The following is an 18,321-nucleotide window of genomic DNA, read 5'->3' on the forward strand; positions in this document are numbered from 1 at the left end:
ACCTTTAATGCCTCTGTGTAAAAAAAACACATTTTTCTGAAGTTGAGTGATTACTTTGGTCACATTTTAGTTTCTCCTGTTAAATTTAATTAAAATTAAATGTAATGGTTTCCATTTAAAACTGGCATACGAAACACAATCTCAGTTTTTGGAAAATGACTTTTACCTTTCTTTCCCTGATACGTATGTATAGAGATACCTGAATTATTGTTCAATAAATGTTACCTGGTTATTTCTGTGCGGTGGAATTTTGAGATGATTTTTAATTTTCTTTCTGTGCTGTACCGAACTGGCTTTGCTTTACAGTAATCACAGCATTTTTAAAAATTAAAAACTATTCTTGAAAGCAAATGAAGGCTAATTTTCTTAAAAGTTTAAGTATTGGGCCTCCAAGTGGAGATGACAAGGAAGCAGTTGAATGTATGAGTCTAGTGTTCCGAAGGAAAGTCTGCAGCAGAGAGGATAACTTTGGGAGCTGGCTTTAGAGATTTCTATGGGTGAGATCATCCTGAGAGAGACTTACAGGGGACCGCGTTCTTTGCATGTGCAGCCCTTGGAGGATGTGTTGGGGAGGAGCCTGCAGTAAAGCCCAAAATGACAGTTCGCAGGGGTAGGAGGAACACCTACTGCTTAGCACTCGCAGAGCCAAGTGCTAAGTCAGGAAGGAGCCAGGCAGTTTTGATAAGATGCTGGGATGTAGTTCAAATGCAAGGGTTGCCCACCTGGATTTCATCCTACAACATCTGTTCATTGTGCACTTTCTTTGCTGTTTCCCGAAGCTTAAAAGTTAGAGAACCAGCAATTGCTTCAACTCCACATGGAGAATAATTCTGAGACCTCTAGAGTGTCTGAGCTTTGGCTTACAGCTGGGTCTTTGAAGAGCTGCTGACTTTCAGCAGATGGGGACAACATGTTTGGAGAACACGTGTAGGGTTTTTAAATGGGCCGCAAGGAGCTTCTGTTTGATAAATGCTTTATTTCACTTGCCAGTATAAAGCGGGTAACCTCTAATAGTAGACATGTGTTTACACTTCTCTGTAACCCACTCGACTTGAAGGTCTTTCTCCTGATTCGTTGGCAGTCTTTCCTGTGGGGCTAAACATTTAGACCTTTACAAGCTCATCATCTGTTGACAAAAGATCAAGTTTTGGGAGAGAGAGAGCTTAGTTTGTTTTTCTCCGCAGTCCCCTTGAGAGTCCACAGGCCTTGGCTTTGAAGCGTAGAGAGCACGCCCTCCCTGGGGAATTTCGGGGCCAGTGCCAGTCACGGCGCTTCTCAGCTTAGCTTTCCTTGGGTTCATCAAGCTTACTTAGGGCTGGAGCCTTGGCCCACCTGTCTGTGACCTCGCCCATCGGTGGACGGTGACTCTTCGTGCCTGTTGCCGGGACCTGTTTCTTACTCACTCTGCCTCTCTGGCCACATCCTGGTACCTAGCAGAGCACCTCCGCCTCAGTGCTTCCGCTGGCACTGTGCACCCCTCAGCACCCTTCAGTCCTGAGCCCTCCGTGCCAGGAGAGCTGGGCACACCCCGGCTTTCCTAGTGTTCGCACCCACCTCTGCACCAGTCCCCATGCACCGATGCTGGTGCGAGGAAGCTGATCCGTCAGGTCGTGCAGCGCGTTTAGAGATGTGGTTTGAAAGGAGTAGTCTTGGATGTGGATCTGATTAGTTTTCCGATTTTCTCCCCTTCCAGGTAATACTTACCAATATTCAAAACAGAAGCCCTAAGCCTGGCCCTGCTCCCCACGATCAAGAACTAGGTTTTTTCCTAGAAACAGGACTTCAGAGAGCCCATGTCCTCTATTTCAAAAATGGGTAAGACTTCTTCGTTTTTTAACTCAGGTTCCTAAAGGAGAAAAGTAGAAAGCCTCACCATGCTATCTCCGGTTTAGCTATTGTATCAGAGCAATTTTAAATATGAACTATGATTGGAAGAGTTTTTTAAAATCGTGAATGTAGGCTCTTTTGTCTCTTCTCCCCCAGCTCTCTCCCTTTGCCATGAGGTGTAAAGGTGGGAGAAGGGAGGAAGGAGGGCCCCTTTGTGAGTAGGAGTCATAGGTTGGAAGCACCAGCTGGGTGGGTGGGTCTCTGGGGAGTCAGCTTTATGCCACACCCCCTCTCCTGGGCAGTGGAGGCCAAGGCCAACCCCTTTGGTTGGGGGAGGAGTCAGTGACCTGGAAATCCCCACATGCACGGTCATCTCCGGTTGGCATCTCAGTTCAGAGATTGGGTCTGCCAAATCTCTAGCAGTTTTTAGGAAAGTGAGTGTGGCTCTGCTGTCACTCGGGCACACTTTTACCTTGAGCTGCTTTTGAGAAGGGTTTAGGAAAGTTTATCAACGCGAACGTGAGGGATAGCTCTCTGATACATTTGACGTTTGTTTTCCTTTCTGTGTTGCTTTTATGAGAAATGCGATGATTGTCTTCCAAATCTCTTCAGCTGTCCCTTGTTTTGACCTTGTGCTGCAGGATAGATGTGCATGAAGACCCACAGTAGGTATCCGGCTTCTCCGTAGCTCCTCGTAGGCCTGTTCCCCTTCCTCTAGAAATAGTCCAGTAGTGCTTGGAACCACAGAGGGGACATGAGTCCCAGACTTTGGATAAATGAACAGTGGAGTTGCTCCCTCTTCATTTTCAAGAGCATCAAACCTTGGGGCGTAGCTCATGGAAGTGGCGTTTCTTCTGCCCAGTGGCTCAGAGACATGTGCGATCATTTCTCATTTGTTGCCGGTAAATGCTTTCCAAATCCCGTTAAATTGTTGGTTGGCTCCAAAGGCCATTGGTTCAGATCAACACAGCGCGTGAAGGGTCTCAGTAACACCCCAAGGTTTGGATTGGCCTGAGGCCTTGGTGGCCGAGAAGATGCTCTCGAGTTTGATCTCATCTGCCATGGATTGGGATCGTGTGAGCAATAGTGCATGTCCTCTAAGCTGAATTTTTAGTTCTATTTCCTATGGTGTTGTAAATAGAGGGGGAAGGGAGTGAACGTGGAATTTTTTTTTTTTTGAGTGATTTGTTTCTTCTCCCTATTGACAATAAATGGTTGTCGTCACAGAGGAACCCCAACCCTGCTCTCTCTTCCTCTAACCTGTAAATGTTTGTGCTCGACTCCCATAGGCAAGTCCAGAGGCAGGAATGCATTCGCTTGGGGCTCTCAGGGGTGCCAAACCACTACTTCTATTGAAAATGCTTTGGATTTTAGGATTGGTAAAGGTGGGCTGGATAATTTATTTTCATCTGAAGCCTACTCATTGAAGAGGAAGAAGCTAGTCCTCTTGGGCTCTGACCTCCTGCCCTGAAATGTTGGCTGCCCACTGGAATCCAACTAAAAAATAATAATGATGACAGGTTTGCCCTAGAAGACTGATTACATGCCAGGAATTGCTTAGCAGCTCATTTCTCTTTTTATTTTACCCAAGTTCAAGGAGATTCCCGTTGACGTAGCCAAAGTGAAGGGACTGCTTAACTTTGAAGACTTTTCTCCTTTTTTGTCCTCTCACTCTTTTTATGGCTTCAAAGACCAATGATAGGATTGGCCAACTTCTCTAGAGGGTTCTTGCTAGCTACAACGTCCTTTGTAGCTGGAATGAGAGATTACTTTGAGGTAGATGGAGGCGAAGGCCAGTTTGGGGACCACAGACTATGGATGAAAGGAGAGAAAGCAGCAGGAGCTTTTAGGCATGTCCAGTGCTTCCAGGCTGCCTGACTTAGAGCAGTGGATTTCTCAGGGCCCAAGAGCCACGCCTGGGTCAATGTCAATGAACTTTCACAGCTGGGATCTCTGTGGAGTAGGTGGGGACATCTGGAGGTAGCTGCTGTCCATAAGCACCAGTGGCTTCCCACATCCGGTCTTCTGATGTGTTTGCTCCTTTTTGTTTTCCTGCACTTTATTTTTTAAATTATTTTTATTTATTTTTTTTTTTTGGAGAGAGAGCAAGCACATGCGTAGCAGGAAGGGGGAGAGGGTGAGGGAGAGAGAGAATCTTAAGTGGACTCCATGCCAGCACGGAGCCCGACATGGGGCTCGATCTTACAACCCTGAAATCATGACCTGAGCCAAAACCAAGAGTTGGACACTTAACAGACGGAGCCACCCAGGTGCCCCTCTGCACTTTAGAAATCTGCATCTGGAAGGGTATCTTGGACAGGGTTTGATTTGCAAGGATTAAGGAAATGGGCTATAGAAGAGCTTTGCGATAAGAGATGGGAATTGATAAAGCCCATCTTTGTCTTAAGAAATGTACTTCGGTATCTTCAGCTTCGCAGTTGTCATCCCTGAGGACTTACTGAGTTTTAGTAATTAATCTTATTCTTTTATCATCCTCCCATCTTTCCCAAGAGTATGTGCCAAACCAGTGAACTCGGGTCTCTTTCAGAAAGCACCCGAGTCCCAGACCAAGGCTCTTCCTTCACCATCCTTGATCTCCACGGCGTCGGCTCTCTCCCGGGCACTGGTGCCCTGCGAGGCTGGCGCCATGACTAGTGTTGTCCCCGTGTGCCCACGGTGACCTGGCTGCTAGGATCTGCCATCCGTCCTCCCAGCACTGCTCCACTCAGGGGAAAGGCTGTGTGTGCAGAGGCCGGGTCCGACCCTCTGACAGTGAGTGGTCTCTCGTCACCCTGCCTCACCGAGGCACTGGACCCAAGGATGAAACCTTGCCAGGGGTGGTTCCCAGCCTGTGCTGTCGATTGGGGTTTTCTCCTCCCACTTTCCCTTGCATCTTATTCAGCGCACGCCTCAGATCCTGTTTTCTTCTCGCTCCTCCCCTTTTCCTCTCCTCCCTCGCCCCCTGTAGCCTCTTTCCTCCCGGAGGCACAGAATACCTGGTGCCATTCGAGCCCCACCGAGCCACTTCTGTTTCGTGTCTAGTTCTCCTGTCCCTCTGGGTAGCAGGAATAAGCCTGGGAGGGATGAAAAAAACCCTCTTGCTCAGCTCTGCCGAGGGGGAAATGAGAATGCATTAGCCTCAGAGGGTTGGGACACAAGCTCCAAGGGTTTCTGGAGCGGCCTTGCCCAGGCAGGCACTCAGAGAAAGAGCAGCAATTTGGAACCAGTCCTTCTCCTCACTGGGTCTCAGTTTCTTTATCTGTAAAATGGGTCTAACACCACCCCCCCCCCATCACAGAGCTGAGGTGAGACACAAGTAAGACAACATGTGTGGAAGCACTTTGCAAGTCATCAGGCAGGTAGCGGGTGCCCAGCTGGCGTTTCCAGGGAAGCGGATGCCTGGCCGACTTTCCAGCGGGACGGGACTGGGTGAAGGTTGGCCTCCAGTGGAAGTGGGAGTTTGCAAAGCACCCATCACTCACTTGATTGCTGAGCCTCCATGACACATTTTTCAGGGAAGGGCATTTATTTTCGACTGCTGGTTTAGGTGAGCTCGGCTCAAGATGTGTCCTGGTTGACTGGCCTAGTGCTAATGACTGAAGACCTTGTCGGTGTGCCAGGGAAAGGAGGTGGGGTGACTGGTCTCATGTGGTAGCGAGGGGTGTCCGCTGGGCAGCACAGCTAGTGCCCAGAGATGGCTTCAGCCTGGGGGTCCCCTCAGCCTTGTTGTTTGGAGTTTTTTTTTAAGATTTTTAAAATTTTATTTTAAAATAATCTCTATACCCAATGTGGGGCTTGAACTCACAACCCTGAGATCAAGAATCACATACTCCCCACTGAGCGAGCCAGGCACCCTCCTCCCCTCAGCCTTCGAAGGGGAAGAGAAATGATACTCCTCACTGGAGTCCTTATGGCCAGAATTTCCAGGAAGCTTGGGTTTGGGGTGCCAGTTATGGTCTGCGTGCTGGTTTAGGAATATTTGCCCAACTCTTATCAACAAAGGGTGGCAAAGGACATTTCAAGTATCTTTGCTTCTGGTCAGCCCTGTCAGACGCGCTGGCTAGGCAAAATGCATGGCAGCCAGTGTTTTCCTTGGCTCTGAATTGGTTTTAATTCAGGGAGGGTGCAGATACATTAAAACAAAAAGGCCAATGCCCCGCACCTCCTGGGAGACATGCCCGTGGGTCATACTCTTTGCTGGGGTACATCACGGAGTTCTGCCCAGAAGAACCCGACCTGGAGAAGGTGGGAAGTCGGGGTACCATGAAACTCCGGTGGCCCTATGATGCTTGGTGCCAGGCCGGGGAATAAAGTCATGTAGAGGGGAGTTTGGGGAGTTTTGTTATAGTCAATCCAACAGACCACTGATCACCACTGTGCACTGGCTTTAAAAATCCCCAGACTTCCTCGGTAATTTTGTTGACCTTCGTGACTCTTCAGCTCTGCTTGCTGTGGCCTAGAACTAGCAGGCCGAGAAAGTGTCCCAGCGGCTGCTGAGGAGGGCGCTTCCTCTGTTTCCGTCCCAGAGACAGTAGCCGCAGCAGCCAGCCCACATGGTCATGGGGCCGGGGCCGGCCAGGAAGCGAGGGGGGCCCCCGTGCTGGCTCCCCAGGCTCCAGAGCAGCTTGGACTTGGCCTGTGCCTTCTAGCATTCTGGCTGTCTTCCCTCCCGCAGTGGTAAGAAGTGTTCACTTTTTAAACTGCACATGACTTTTTATAGTGTAAGTCAAATGCAATGAATAGAGAATTCATACACGTTTCCGGGAAGCATTTAATATGCATCAACTTTCTGTCCGTGAACAGTCTTTGAGAGAAATTCAGATATTAGAAGGAAATGGGCCTGCATTTTAGGAGACAGTCGGAGAGAAGGAAGGGTTTAGATGTAAATGTAGGTAATGCGGTTCTGTTGTATAAAGGAGTAAACCATGGGAGAACACCTGATCACTTTAACTGACCGAAGTGAGCTCGAGTTTCTAGGCCCATTTATTCCTTCATTCAGGAAGGTCATTTGTTCATCACGTAAGGAGGATGACTTGCCTGCGTGTTAGGTACTGGACCCTATCCTAGGCAGCAGCAAGGAGGAGGAGCAAAGTCCCTGCCTTGCTACAATGTACAGCCTCATGGGGAATTAAGGGTGCAAACGAGCAGTTTCAGGATAGTTTGTGTGTGCTGACCGGGCGAGTTCAGCTTGCTACAAAAGCAAATAAGGAAGCTGCCGTATGGGCACAGCTGCACGATCTGGAAAGGGCAGCAAAGCTGGAGTAAAGCTTCGGTGAAGGGTGCTCATCCCGTCCATGCGAATTGATTGGGGAAGCCAGGGCCCCCTGGGTAGATGTGTGCAGTTAGAGCCCTACTCAGCGTTGTATATATCCTGCAGGGTATGAGGAGACCAGTCTGGCTGCAGTGACGGTTTCTGTAGAGATCTATGGATTTTATATAAACCTCTCAGCAGAGCACCTGGCACGCGGTGGGTTTGACCAGTCACTGGACAAGTATTTATTGAATACCCCTATGTGGCCGGTACTGTGCCTGGTGCTACGCCGGCAAGTAGAAGAGATGACACGGTCCGGGCTTTCAGGGAGGATGCCGTCTACAGAGGGAGACAGACAGTCAGCCAGGAAACTGACGATACTATTACAAATTAGAATGCGTGCCAGGGAATGAATGGGTGCAGGGCGTGCGGATCACAGAGGGGACCTGCTTAGGTAGGTGGTCAGGCTGGGCCCCCTGAGGAGGCGACCCAGAACCCTGGACGTGACGGTGAGCAGGAGGTAACCCTGCTGAGAGCAGGAGGGTCTCCACGTGGAGGGTCCAGCATGTGCAAGCTCTTGACCCAGGAAAGAGCTTGATGTGCTTCGGAATCTGAAAGGGGTCCAGGGTGGTAGAAGCCATTGCGAGGGAGGAGAGAGGCATGACTGGGTGTGGAAGACTCTGGTCAACCTCGCTCCCTGTGCTGAGCACATCCCGTGAATCATCTCACCACGGAGGAGAAGTTCCAGAATCGTTGAGCTGATGGTGGGGTACAGAATCTGTCAGAGCACGTTTGTTTCGATCACTGCCCTTTCTAGATGAGTAGTCTAAGATCCAGAGAAATCACGTGCAGTATCGTTTCATAAATGTTTATCGAGAACCTTTACTAGGTTACTTACTAGAGCCAAACACTGTTCTAAGAGAACAAGTGAGACCCAGTCACTGCCCCGTAGAGTTTACATTTTGGTTGGGAAAACGGTCAGAAAATAAGGCCGCGTGATTTACTCAGGGCCACATAGCTGGTTGGTGGCAGAGCTGGGACCTGCACCGCCTCCTTCTGACTCCCAGTCCCATTTCTCACCACTTGGACCACATGGACCACGCCCAGGTTGTACCCTGTTCTTGAAAGTGGAGCACTGAGCCGCAGCGCTGGAATGAATACGCTACACTTAGAAAACCGGGACTTTTAAAAGCCAGTCTAGATGTAATTATTTATGTAACCAAAAGCATCAGCCAAATCTTCTCTGTTTGTTTAAGTGTAGATTAGGTCTGGCTAATCCCTTCAGAACTGTTAGTATGGAAACAAAGAAATCTTTGTCAATTTTAATAATGAAACTCCAAGGCCACTTTCAGTGATGAATTACGGGGCATGAATTCTAGGGAACAGGTAATTGCTTTCAGTGTACTAACAATGTGTTAGAGTTCTGGGTCATCTGCAAGCTCTGTGAGCACAGGGTGGGTCATACCAGGCTTCCAGAGTGCTGAGGTGGGAGCGGGTGAAGGGGGAGGGACCAGTAAACTAACTAGCAGTTATCCCATCTCATAAAGGCCTTTCCCCACATGGTTTTGACCAGCCGTACACTGCCTCCTTTAGCCACCATTTCAAATTGGAATTCTCTGGAACGTGAACTGATACAGGAATTTATTTCAGTTCTTCACCAGAGATTTGTCTCGGGTAGTGATTTTCTCTTTTAACGGGGGCAAGGGGAGAGGGAGAGATTCTTTATTTGTTTGTTCATCCACTTATGTATTCATCCCTCAAATATTCATGTGCTAAGAGCTAGGGTCAAGACAGCAAATGATCCCTATGGACTTTCTAGTTCAGCAGCAAACTAATAACTACCAGTGGGTTAAGCCTTAGGAAAACAGGAAGAAGACAGTGCTAAGGTTTAAAATTTACCCTGTCACTTTACAAGTTTTCCTAAATAGAGATAGTTGTACAATACAGTGTCTAACAATGAAAATTAACTTAATTTTTTTTTAATATTCCCAATACCTCTTGATATGACCGGAGATGGACCCCCTGGGAATTCCTGATAACAATGGCAATGTTTGCAGAGCACCTCTGGGGTCACGCTCTGGATGGGAGTAGCATGACTAGAACACCCAGGAACAGACAGTGTAGCAGTGTGCCGTGAGGGCTACTCCCAGCTCTGTTCGGTTTCAGGTATGTTGTGATATTCACTTGTTCCTCCAACATTTGTTCTGCTCCTCCTCTGTGCCAGACATTCTTCAGGTGCTGAGGATAAAATGGTGAGCAGCCGGACACGTGGCTTGCTCTCAGAGAGACGTTAGATCATTTTATTCTTGGATGTATCGCGCTGAGATAGTGTTCAGCAAGCGAGGGACCCATTTCTGGGAGAGTCCATTTTAAAATGAAACTGACCTAGATTTGGTGATTAAGGGAGGTTTCCCCGAGGGAGTGACTGAGCAGAAAGAAGCCTGAAGACAAATCGGACAGATCAGGGTGTGAGTGCTAACTAGCAACGCCAAAGTGGGGCGGGAAGGATGCTTATTATTTAGACCTGAAGGGATCTTCAAAAGCATCTAGTCCAACTAACCGGTCCTTTTTCCCCCGGCCTCACTTTTTTCCTTAACATTTAACCAGCATCAAATATAAAGTGTTAACCAGGGTCATCTTAGGTTCAGTTAAACATTCCAACTCAAGACTTCCATAGGCCACAGTTGACACCCATCTAAACAGAAAGATCTAGAACAGGATCATAAATTGCCAGCAGGGCAACGTCAGGGGTTTCTCTTCTATGTGAATCATGCCCTCAGCAGTCCATGTGGCCGCCCAGGAGCTCTTCTGTTGGCCCCTCCCCCATCAAGTGACAGCTCAGCTAGTAGAGAATGAGCCTCACAATGAGTGAGTTTGGGATCTGTCCCAAGAATTCAGGGTTTCCCAAGGGATATGCTCAGTTTTAAGTCCTCACGTTAGGAAGGACTTAGGAAGTCCTCACGTTAGGAAGCCCAGGCTACGATGTTCCTATCAGATACAAATGGTCCTTCTAGTCCAAATGCAAGTTATCAATCAGGGGTCATTTTTAGCATAAACAGTGTTGCCTAGTAACATAATTGACATTTTATCTTTATTAGGTTTCCAGGGAAACAGAACTAGGAAGTTAACCTCAGGTCAAATTCTGGAGCAGAGAGGGAAAGGAATTTGTTAACCCTTTGCTCACATTGTATTTTTTTTTTCCTTATCTAATTTGTCTGTCTCTCTTCGCTAGAATATAAGTTCCACTTGGGCAGAAATGTCTCTTTTGTTTGGGGAGGGATGTGTACCTTGAGCAATGTCTCGTATAAATTGTACGTGAATGAACGAATGAGTGAATGAGCTTCTCGTTCTCAGTTGATATGGCTGTGGCTCACAGATGCCTAATGGTTACATGCTTTCTTTAAAGTTAGGTAGCGTAGCATATATTTATTGAGAGCTAAGTAGAACTTACTGGCCCGATTCCTGCATCTTGGTGGTAGAAAGGGAGATGTGCTCTGCTCATCTAGGTCTTTCTGCATATGATGTCCTTCTGCTAAAGGAAAGTGGAGGGGGACAGGTATCAAACACCTTCCTTGACCTCAGTATGAAATAATACATTTTCTGAGTAAATCATAGGGCACTCTGCTTTCTCCCCTATCTCTGAGATTGGACAGTACTTAGAATAATGGTGTGTTAATTATAAGAAAATCCTTGGGGCACCTGGGTGGCTCAGTCGGTTAAGTGTCTGCCTTTGGCTTATGTTATGATCTCGGGGTCCTGGGTTCCAGCCCCTCATCTGGCTCCCTGCTCAGCGGGGTGTCTGCTTCTCCCTCAGCGTCTCCCCCTCCCATGCTCTTTCTCTCTCTGTCTCTCAAAGAAATAAATAAAATCTTTAAAAAAAAAAAAAAAAGAAAAGAAAAGAAAAGAAAGTCCTCAAGCAGGCTCTAACAGACTCTCATTCCTGAGATGCTCCTAGCTTAGCGGAATTTTGGTGATTAGAGGCCTCCTCACTTAAGCCTAGCGTATACACATCTGGATGGGAGTTCCAGAGTTCCCACAGCAGGAAAGAGAATTATTGTCTTCAGTGGTGTAGTTGATGAGAAAGTTTGCTCCCAGGACCTCCCAGACCAGCATTTTTAAAGTATCTCTTCAACTTGAAACTCTGAAGGGCCAAGTTGGACCCAGAAGCATGTGACAGTGTTTGTGGCCTTTGTACACAGCCCCTCAAGGATAGACGGTTGAAATGACACATGTGTGTTGGGAAAGAGGAATTCTCATCCTGTCTGGTCAAGAAGGAAGGCAGATTTCACCATCTCTGAGCCTGTCAGACTGGGAACTTTCCTGGTAATTTGGTGACATCTGTGTCACAGAGTGGGTCCAGATGTGTTTGCCCTAGAAGGCGGGGTGCATGGGAGAAGTTGGGGAGAACAGGCAGCACCCCTGTTCTGGCTCTTGGCCAGAGCAAACTCCTTAACCTGATCTTTTCCTTCCCTGGTTTGGGTGTCAAATGCATTAATATTTCACATGAGAGCAGGGTTGGAGGGCGTGAGGGCGCCAGCTCTTTTCAAGGGATACTTCCTACCTATTTCTTTTAAAATCATTGTTTTTCTCTCCATTCTTTTTTTCCCCAGAGGTATTTTTAGTCAACTCTTGTAGTTACAGAGAGAGATTGAGTTAAAGCCCAGAAAGTGACTGAGACATCTTTGCAGAATTTTTGACTTTTCTTAGGAAATACTAGAACCTTCTACTGAAAGTGAGAGGGGCTATAAATTCTCTTATAAGTATCTGCCTTTATATTTTTATGGCAATGTCTACGGAGGTCTGTACATCAATAAAGAAATCCACAATATAATTGTATGTTTTCACAGCAAAATCCTGCATTAAATTGTAAGAGTTTAAAAAAATTAATGAATTTTTTTTCAACTGACATTTGGTTTTTCCACCTTCCTCTATATTTTAGGTTTGAAATTTTCTCGTTTTTTCACCTAAGTGACTTTGGTGGTAATTCTTTAGGCCTGGCACAGACCCATGGTACCTTCCGTCTGCTAGTTCTTGTTCCTCTGTCTTCTCTGTGCCGGCAGGTGCTTGGTTGAAGGGTACGGTAGCTGGTTCGCCTTTGAATCTCCTTGGCAAATTAGCATCAGAAGCACCAATCTCTGCCTGTTGGGAATAAGCAGCTAAAATACCAGGAAGAATCAAATGCTGTGTTTCTTCTAAAGAATACCCCAGAAAGACTCATTAGCCGGCCTTGGTAAAACCTCTGAATTACAGATCTTTTTAAAAGATGCAATTATATTGCTTTCAAGTACACTTTGAGCTAGTTTTTTTTTGTTGTTTTTTTTTTTTAAACCAACTATTACCCACTCAATTCCGTGCATGCTTATTGAGAGCTTGCTGGGCGCCAGTCACTTGGGTAAGCTCTGGGATATGAGATGAATAAAAAATGTTCTCTGAGCTCATGGGAAAGACAAGGATGTCAACGCATAATTGTAACACCTGGGGAAAAGCACTGTCATAGAGGGATGGGATGGAGAATTGAAGGGAGGGGAAGAAGCAGCAGCCACCTGCCAATGTGAGTTCATCCGGTTTCTTAGAACTGACATTTGAACATAGTCTTTGAAGGTGGGGTACAGTTTCCTATCTCAAGGAGGATTGAGGGGGACAGGGCTGTTAGTCATGAGTGAATGCTGATCTGTCAGGCAGGATAACTTCATATGCTCTTGTTAGAGGCAGCATTGTTTAGTGGATAAGGAGCACGGACTCTGGATGTTATCAGAGACATTTGCTAGCATCCTGACCTTGGCAAGTTACTTACCTGTCTGTGTTTCGGTTGACCCTTTCATAACTGGGGACAGTAATGCACCTACATTATAGCGTTGTTGGGTGGGTTAAGTGAGTTAGTAACGGTAGTGTGCCTGACGGTGTCTGGCATGTAGTGAGCACTTACACCATGGACTGGTGTGTCACTTGCATTTGTGTGGGAGAAAGCAATGAGCCATCTCATGGGCCCAAGAACAAGAGACCCTGAAATAGCCAACACAAGTATTTACTGGCCAATTGGAATTAGCCAAGTAAGATCCAAGGGGCTGGAGTGGTCTGGCCCCTGCGAAGACTTGAAAATAGACCACTGGGATTTTTGCTGGGACTGCTCCCCACAGTGAGGGGAAACTGGGGAGTATAGAATGGAAACTGACCAAGTCCTGGCACAAGGGACAAAAAGAACTGAAAGGTAGAGGTAAACATGGGGGAGGGGCGGTAGGCAAGAATTAGCATAAAGCAAGCTGCTGAATATTTCTAGCAGCTTTGTTCAGGAGATATATATATATATAATTCACCTGTTGTAATATATATATAAAATTCATGTGTTGTAAATACGCAGTTCAGTTCTCAATCAGTTTTCACAGCAGGGCAGCCCTTAGCATGCTTGAGCTTTAGAATATTTCCATCACCCTAAAAAGTTCTTCCCGCCTATTTTTCAGTTCCCATTCCCACTCTCTGCCCCAAGCAACCACTGATCTGTTACCTGTCCCTACAGATTTGCCTCTTCTAAAAACTTCACATAAACTGAATCGAGGAGTAGGTAGACCTTTGTGTCTTGCCTCTTCCACTTTCCATGGTTTTCACGTTTCCCCCGCATTGTAGAGTATCTGCGTAGGTCACTCCCTTTTATTGCTAAATAAGTTATTCCATTGTATGGCTGTGCTCTCTTTTGTTAACTCATTTACCAATTGATCAACATTTGGGTCGTTTGCACTTTTTAGCTCTTATGCGTAATGCCGCTAATGAACATTCATGTGCAGATCTTTCTGAAGACGCATGTTTCCATTTCCCTCGGAGAGATTCGTAGGAGTGGCTTTGGTGGGTCAGATGACAAGTTCATGTTTAACTCTTTAAGAAAACTGATAAGCTGTTTTCCAAAGTGGTCGTGCCATTTTACATGCCTGCCAGCAATGTGTGAGTGTTCCAGCTTCTTTCCATTCTCTGCAACCCTTGGGGTTGCCAGTTTTTAAATGAAGCCAGTCTCTGGGTTCATAATGGTATCTCATTGTGATTTGAATGTGCATTTCTCTGATGATTAAGGAGGTTCAGCAGTTTTTGTTTCCCTGTTAGCTATTCTTGTAGCTTCTGTGGTGAAACATCTATTTAAATTTTTTGACCTGTTTTCTATTCGGTGTCTTATTATCAAACTGTAGGAACTCTTTATATATTTTGGATACAAGTCTTTTACCAGATATATAATTTGCAAATATTTTCTGCCTGTCTGTGGCTTGTATTCATTTTTTAAATGATGTCACTTAAGGAGGAAAAGTTGATTTTGATGAAGTTCAGTTTATCAGTTTTTCTTTTTATGGATCCTCCTTTTGGTGTCCTGTCAAGAAAATTTTGCCTAATCTAAGACCTCAAAGATATTCTCCTATGTTTTATTCCAGAAATTTTATAGTCTTAGCTTTTACATGTAAGTCTCTAGTCTGTCTTTTGATATTTGTGTATAGTGTGGGGTAAGGGTCAAAGTAAAATTTTTTTGTATCTAAGATACCCAGTTGTCCAACCACCATTTGTTGAAAAGTCTCTTTTCCCACTAAATTGCCTTGACACTATAGTAAAAAATTAGTTAACTGAAAATAAATCTAAAGGTTTATTTCTAGAGTCTCTATTTTGTTTCACTGATTTATATGTCTACCGTTAAGCCAGTAACACACTGTGTTAAATATGTAACTTCACAGCAAGTTTTGAAATTAGAGAGTGTAAGTTCTCTAACTTTGTTCTTTTTCAAAATTATTTTGGCTACTCTCAGTCCTTGACATTTCCATATACATTTTAGAATCAGCTTGTCAATTTCTACACAAAAAGCCTGCCAGGATTTTGATAAGTTTGGCAGTGAATCTCTAGATCAATTTAGGGAGAATTGCCATATAAATAATAGTGAATTTTCCAATCTAGTATCTCTCTGTTTATTTAGATTTTCTTTAATTTCTCTCAAAAATGTTTTGTAGTTTTATTATGCAAGTTTTGCAGTTTTTGTTAAATTTGTCCTAGGTATTTTATTCCTTCTCATGTTCTTGTGAATGGAATTGTTTCCTTAATTTCACTTTCAGATTACTTTACTGTCATATGGATGTAACCATTGATTTTGTATGTTGTTGTACCTTGAAACTTTGCCAAACTTATTAATTAGTTGGAATTTTTTAATAGGTTACTTAGAATTTTTATATATGGGATCATGTCGTCAGTAAATAAAAACAGTTTTACTTCTCGTTTCCAAACTGTATGTCTTTTATTACCTTGGTGCCCTGGCAAGAATCTCCAATACAGAGTTGAAGAGAGGTGGCAAGAGCAGACATCTTTATCTTATTCCTGCCTGATCTTAAGAAGAAAGCATTTGGTCTTTCACCATGACCTGATAGCTGTAGGTTCTTCATAAATGCCTCCTTGTCTCTGGTAATGTTTCATCACTTAAGGACTGTCTTACTTGATCCTAATACAGCTACACCAGCTATCTTGTAGTTAGTTTACAGAGGTATATCTTCTTTATCTTTCTATTTTCAAACTATTTGTGTCTTTGGAACAAAATACCTCTCTTTTATATTTCTTATAGATAGCACATAAAAATATTTGCCTTTTGACTGGCATATTTAATCCATTCACATTTAATGGAACTATTGATATGATCAGATTTTTGTCTGCCATCTTGCTCTGTTTTCTGTATGTCTGGCATCTTTTTAAACAAATACTTTTTAGTATTACATTTTAATTCTTCTGTTGATTTTTTTAGCTGTCTTTTTTTTAATATTTACGGTGGTTTCTCTATGAATTATCACGTACATTTTAAATTATCGCAGAGTACTTCAGGTTCATACTGACTTAATTTTAGTAAAATATACAACTTGGCTTTAATAGAGCTTCATTTCCTCCCTTCTTTGTGCTATTAATGTCTCTATATGTTATAAACACAACAGTGCAGAAAATATTCCCTCATAATAATCTTATTTTTTATAGAACTTGAAATGACTTAAAATGTATTTATACAATATTTTATATTTATCCACATATTTACATTTCTGATACTCTAACTAATTTTTTACTGTGGATTCAAATTACCCTCTGTTGTCATTTCCTTGCAGTCTGATAGTCTTCCTTTAAAATTTCATATTGGGCATGTCTGCTAGCTACGAATTCTTTCACCTGTTTGTTTATCTGGGAACATCTTTATTTGCCTTCATTCACTCATAATGACAGTTTTACTGTATATAGAATTCTTGGTGACAGTTTCTTTTCTTTGAGTACCTTGAGTGTATCTTCCTCTATATCTCATGAGAAGTTGCTGTCAATCTTATTATTGTTCCCTTGTATGTAATTAATTCAGTTGTTACTTTCAAGATTTTTTCTTTTGTCTTTTAGCAGTTTTATAATTATGTGTCTGTATTTCTTCAGTCCTTTTTCTCTCTGTTCTTTGGACTGGATAATTTTTATTCGTGTATCTTTAAGATCATTGTTTTTTCTGCCATCTCAGAGCTGCTGTTGAGCCCAGTTAGGGGATTTTTCATTGTACTTATACTTTTAATTCTAGAAATCTCCATTTGGCTAGTTTCTATCATTTCTATTTCACTATTGAGAGTCCCCATTTTTTGAATCATCGTCATCCGATCTTGAAAAAAAATGTTTTATATAGTTTCTGTTAAATCTTTGATCATACTTTTATCTTCTTTGAAGTCTTTGCTAAATCCAACATGTGGGTCCATTTGAAGTGAGTTTTTATTGATTGTCCTCTTTTCTGACTGTGGGTCATGCTTTTCTGTTTTTTGTGTGTCTCATAACAGATAGAGTACAATCATACATTTAAAAATGGAAGGAGAATGCTGATAGCACATGCAGAAAATAAGTTTTTAACATTTTAGTAATCGTAATGATGGTGGTATTATTAGCATTGCATTTCTGAAATGCTTTTATGTGACATTGTATAAAGCAAATGAATACTTATGGAATGTTCTAAGTATTATCCCCTGTGTCCTTGAGAACCAGGATTCCTGGTGTGGGAGAAAGGCAAAATAGATTTAAGATAGAAGAAATCAGGGTGCCTGGGTGGCCCAGTGGGTTAAGCCTCTGCCTTCCGCTCAGGTCATGATCTCAGGGTCCTGGGATGGAGCCCTGCATCGGGCTTTCTGCTCAGCAGGGAGCCTGCTTTCCTCCCTCTCTCTGCCTGCCTCTCTGCCTACTTGTGATCTCTCTCTCTCTCTCTCTGTCAAATAAATAAATAAAATCTTAAAAGAGATAGAAGAAATCAGAAACAAACTGTCAGTCCTGAATTCAAATGATTAAATTGGAAATACTGGAAACAATGGAAATCATGAGGTAATTGTGTGTGTTTGCATAGATACATGTGTGTGCATGTGTGTGTATGTAAACATATATACATGGGTGCATGGGAGAGAAGGAGGGAGGGAGGGACAGAGAGAGAGAGAGAGAGAGAGAGAGCGAGCTCCATCTCAGGGACTGACCCAATACCAATGAACATCCCTAGTGCCATGGCTGTGATCCTGAAGTATCATTTACCGATAAAAGAAACCTCATTCCAGTTCTTGAGTAAGAGATGAATAAGATGAACTTGGAACATCTTTACATACCAGATAGCAAGGAAGCTCAAAAGATTTCTAGGATCATGGTAAAAGAATTCAGGCCAAATATGGGACAATTTGAATTTCAAGAAGGATAAAAATTGCAATAACCTCATCAAATATGTTTAAATTCATGAGTTCTAAATCAGTATCTAACAAAGTAAATAAAAAGAACTAGAGAACCAAATATTAGATGAAAGAAACCACCTTCCTGTAAGATTATTCCAGCTAATGAATGAAAACTACAGGGAGACATTCTACATTGAAATGTCACCATTTTGTAACTCGCAGTGAATTAATGTATCTAACCACTGAGCATCAAGGGCAACTGGCACACTGCCCCCCCCCCCAAAAAAAGTGACAGCCAGAAATGATGAAGCTCCTGATAGAAGAACGTACCACTGGCAAAGTCTTGAGCAAAGGGACTGAACCTGGACTGGTCAAGCCTTGAAATCCAGCTGCCAGGTGAAAGAAACACAGAGGACAGAGGAATATATGAAACTATGATTTTTCTATCCAAGGGGAAATGCTACAGGTCAAGCAGTTCAGATTCTTTAACAGATAAATTGTAAGGAAAAGAAAGAGCTAGAAGGGGCACCTGCAGATGAAGAGATTTGAAAACCTCCTTGAGTAAGGATGAAAGTGGCCAAA

The 18,321-nt window shown here is 43.9% G+C and overlaps 1 protein-coding gene across 3 annotated transcripts in view; it reads left to right on the forward strand.

Moving 5' to 3' along the window:
- The window catches only part of LOC111148467 (tetratricopeptide repeat domain 7B), a 261,908-nt gene that overhangs the window by 78,032 nt on the left and 165,555 nt on the right, over positions 1–18,321 (forward strand). For all 3 annotated transcript variants that reach the window (XM_022505026.1, XM_022505027.1, XM_022505028.1), the window contains exon 5: positions 1,694–1,815. In XM_022505026.1, coding sequence (XP_022360734.1) covers positions 1,694–1,815 — 122 coding nt within the window. The remainder of the gene's footprint in view (positions 1–1,693; positions 1,816–18,321) is intronic.

This window comes from Enhydra lutris, unplaced genomic scaffold, assembly GCF_002288905.1.
Source record: "Enhydra lutris kenyoni isolate GAN:26980312 unplaced genomic scaffold, ASM228890v2 scaffoldscaffold20, whole genome shotgun sequence".
In the NCBI taxonomy this organism is placed as follows: Eukaryota; Metazoa; Chordata; class Mammalia; order Carnivora; family Mustelidae; genus Enhydra; species Enhydra lutris.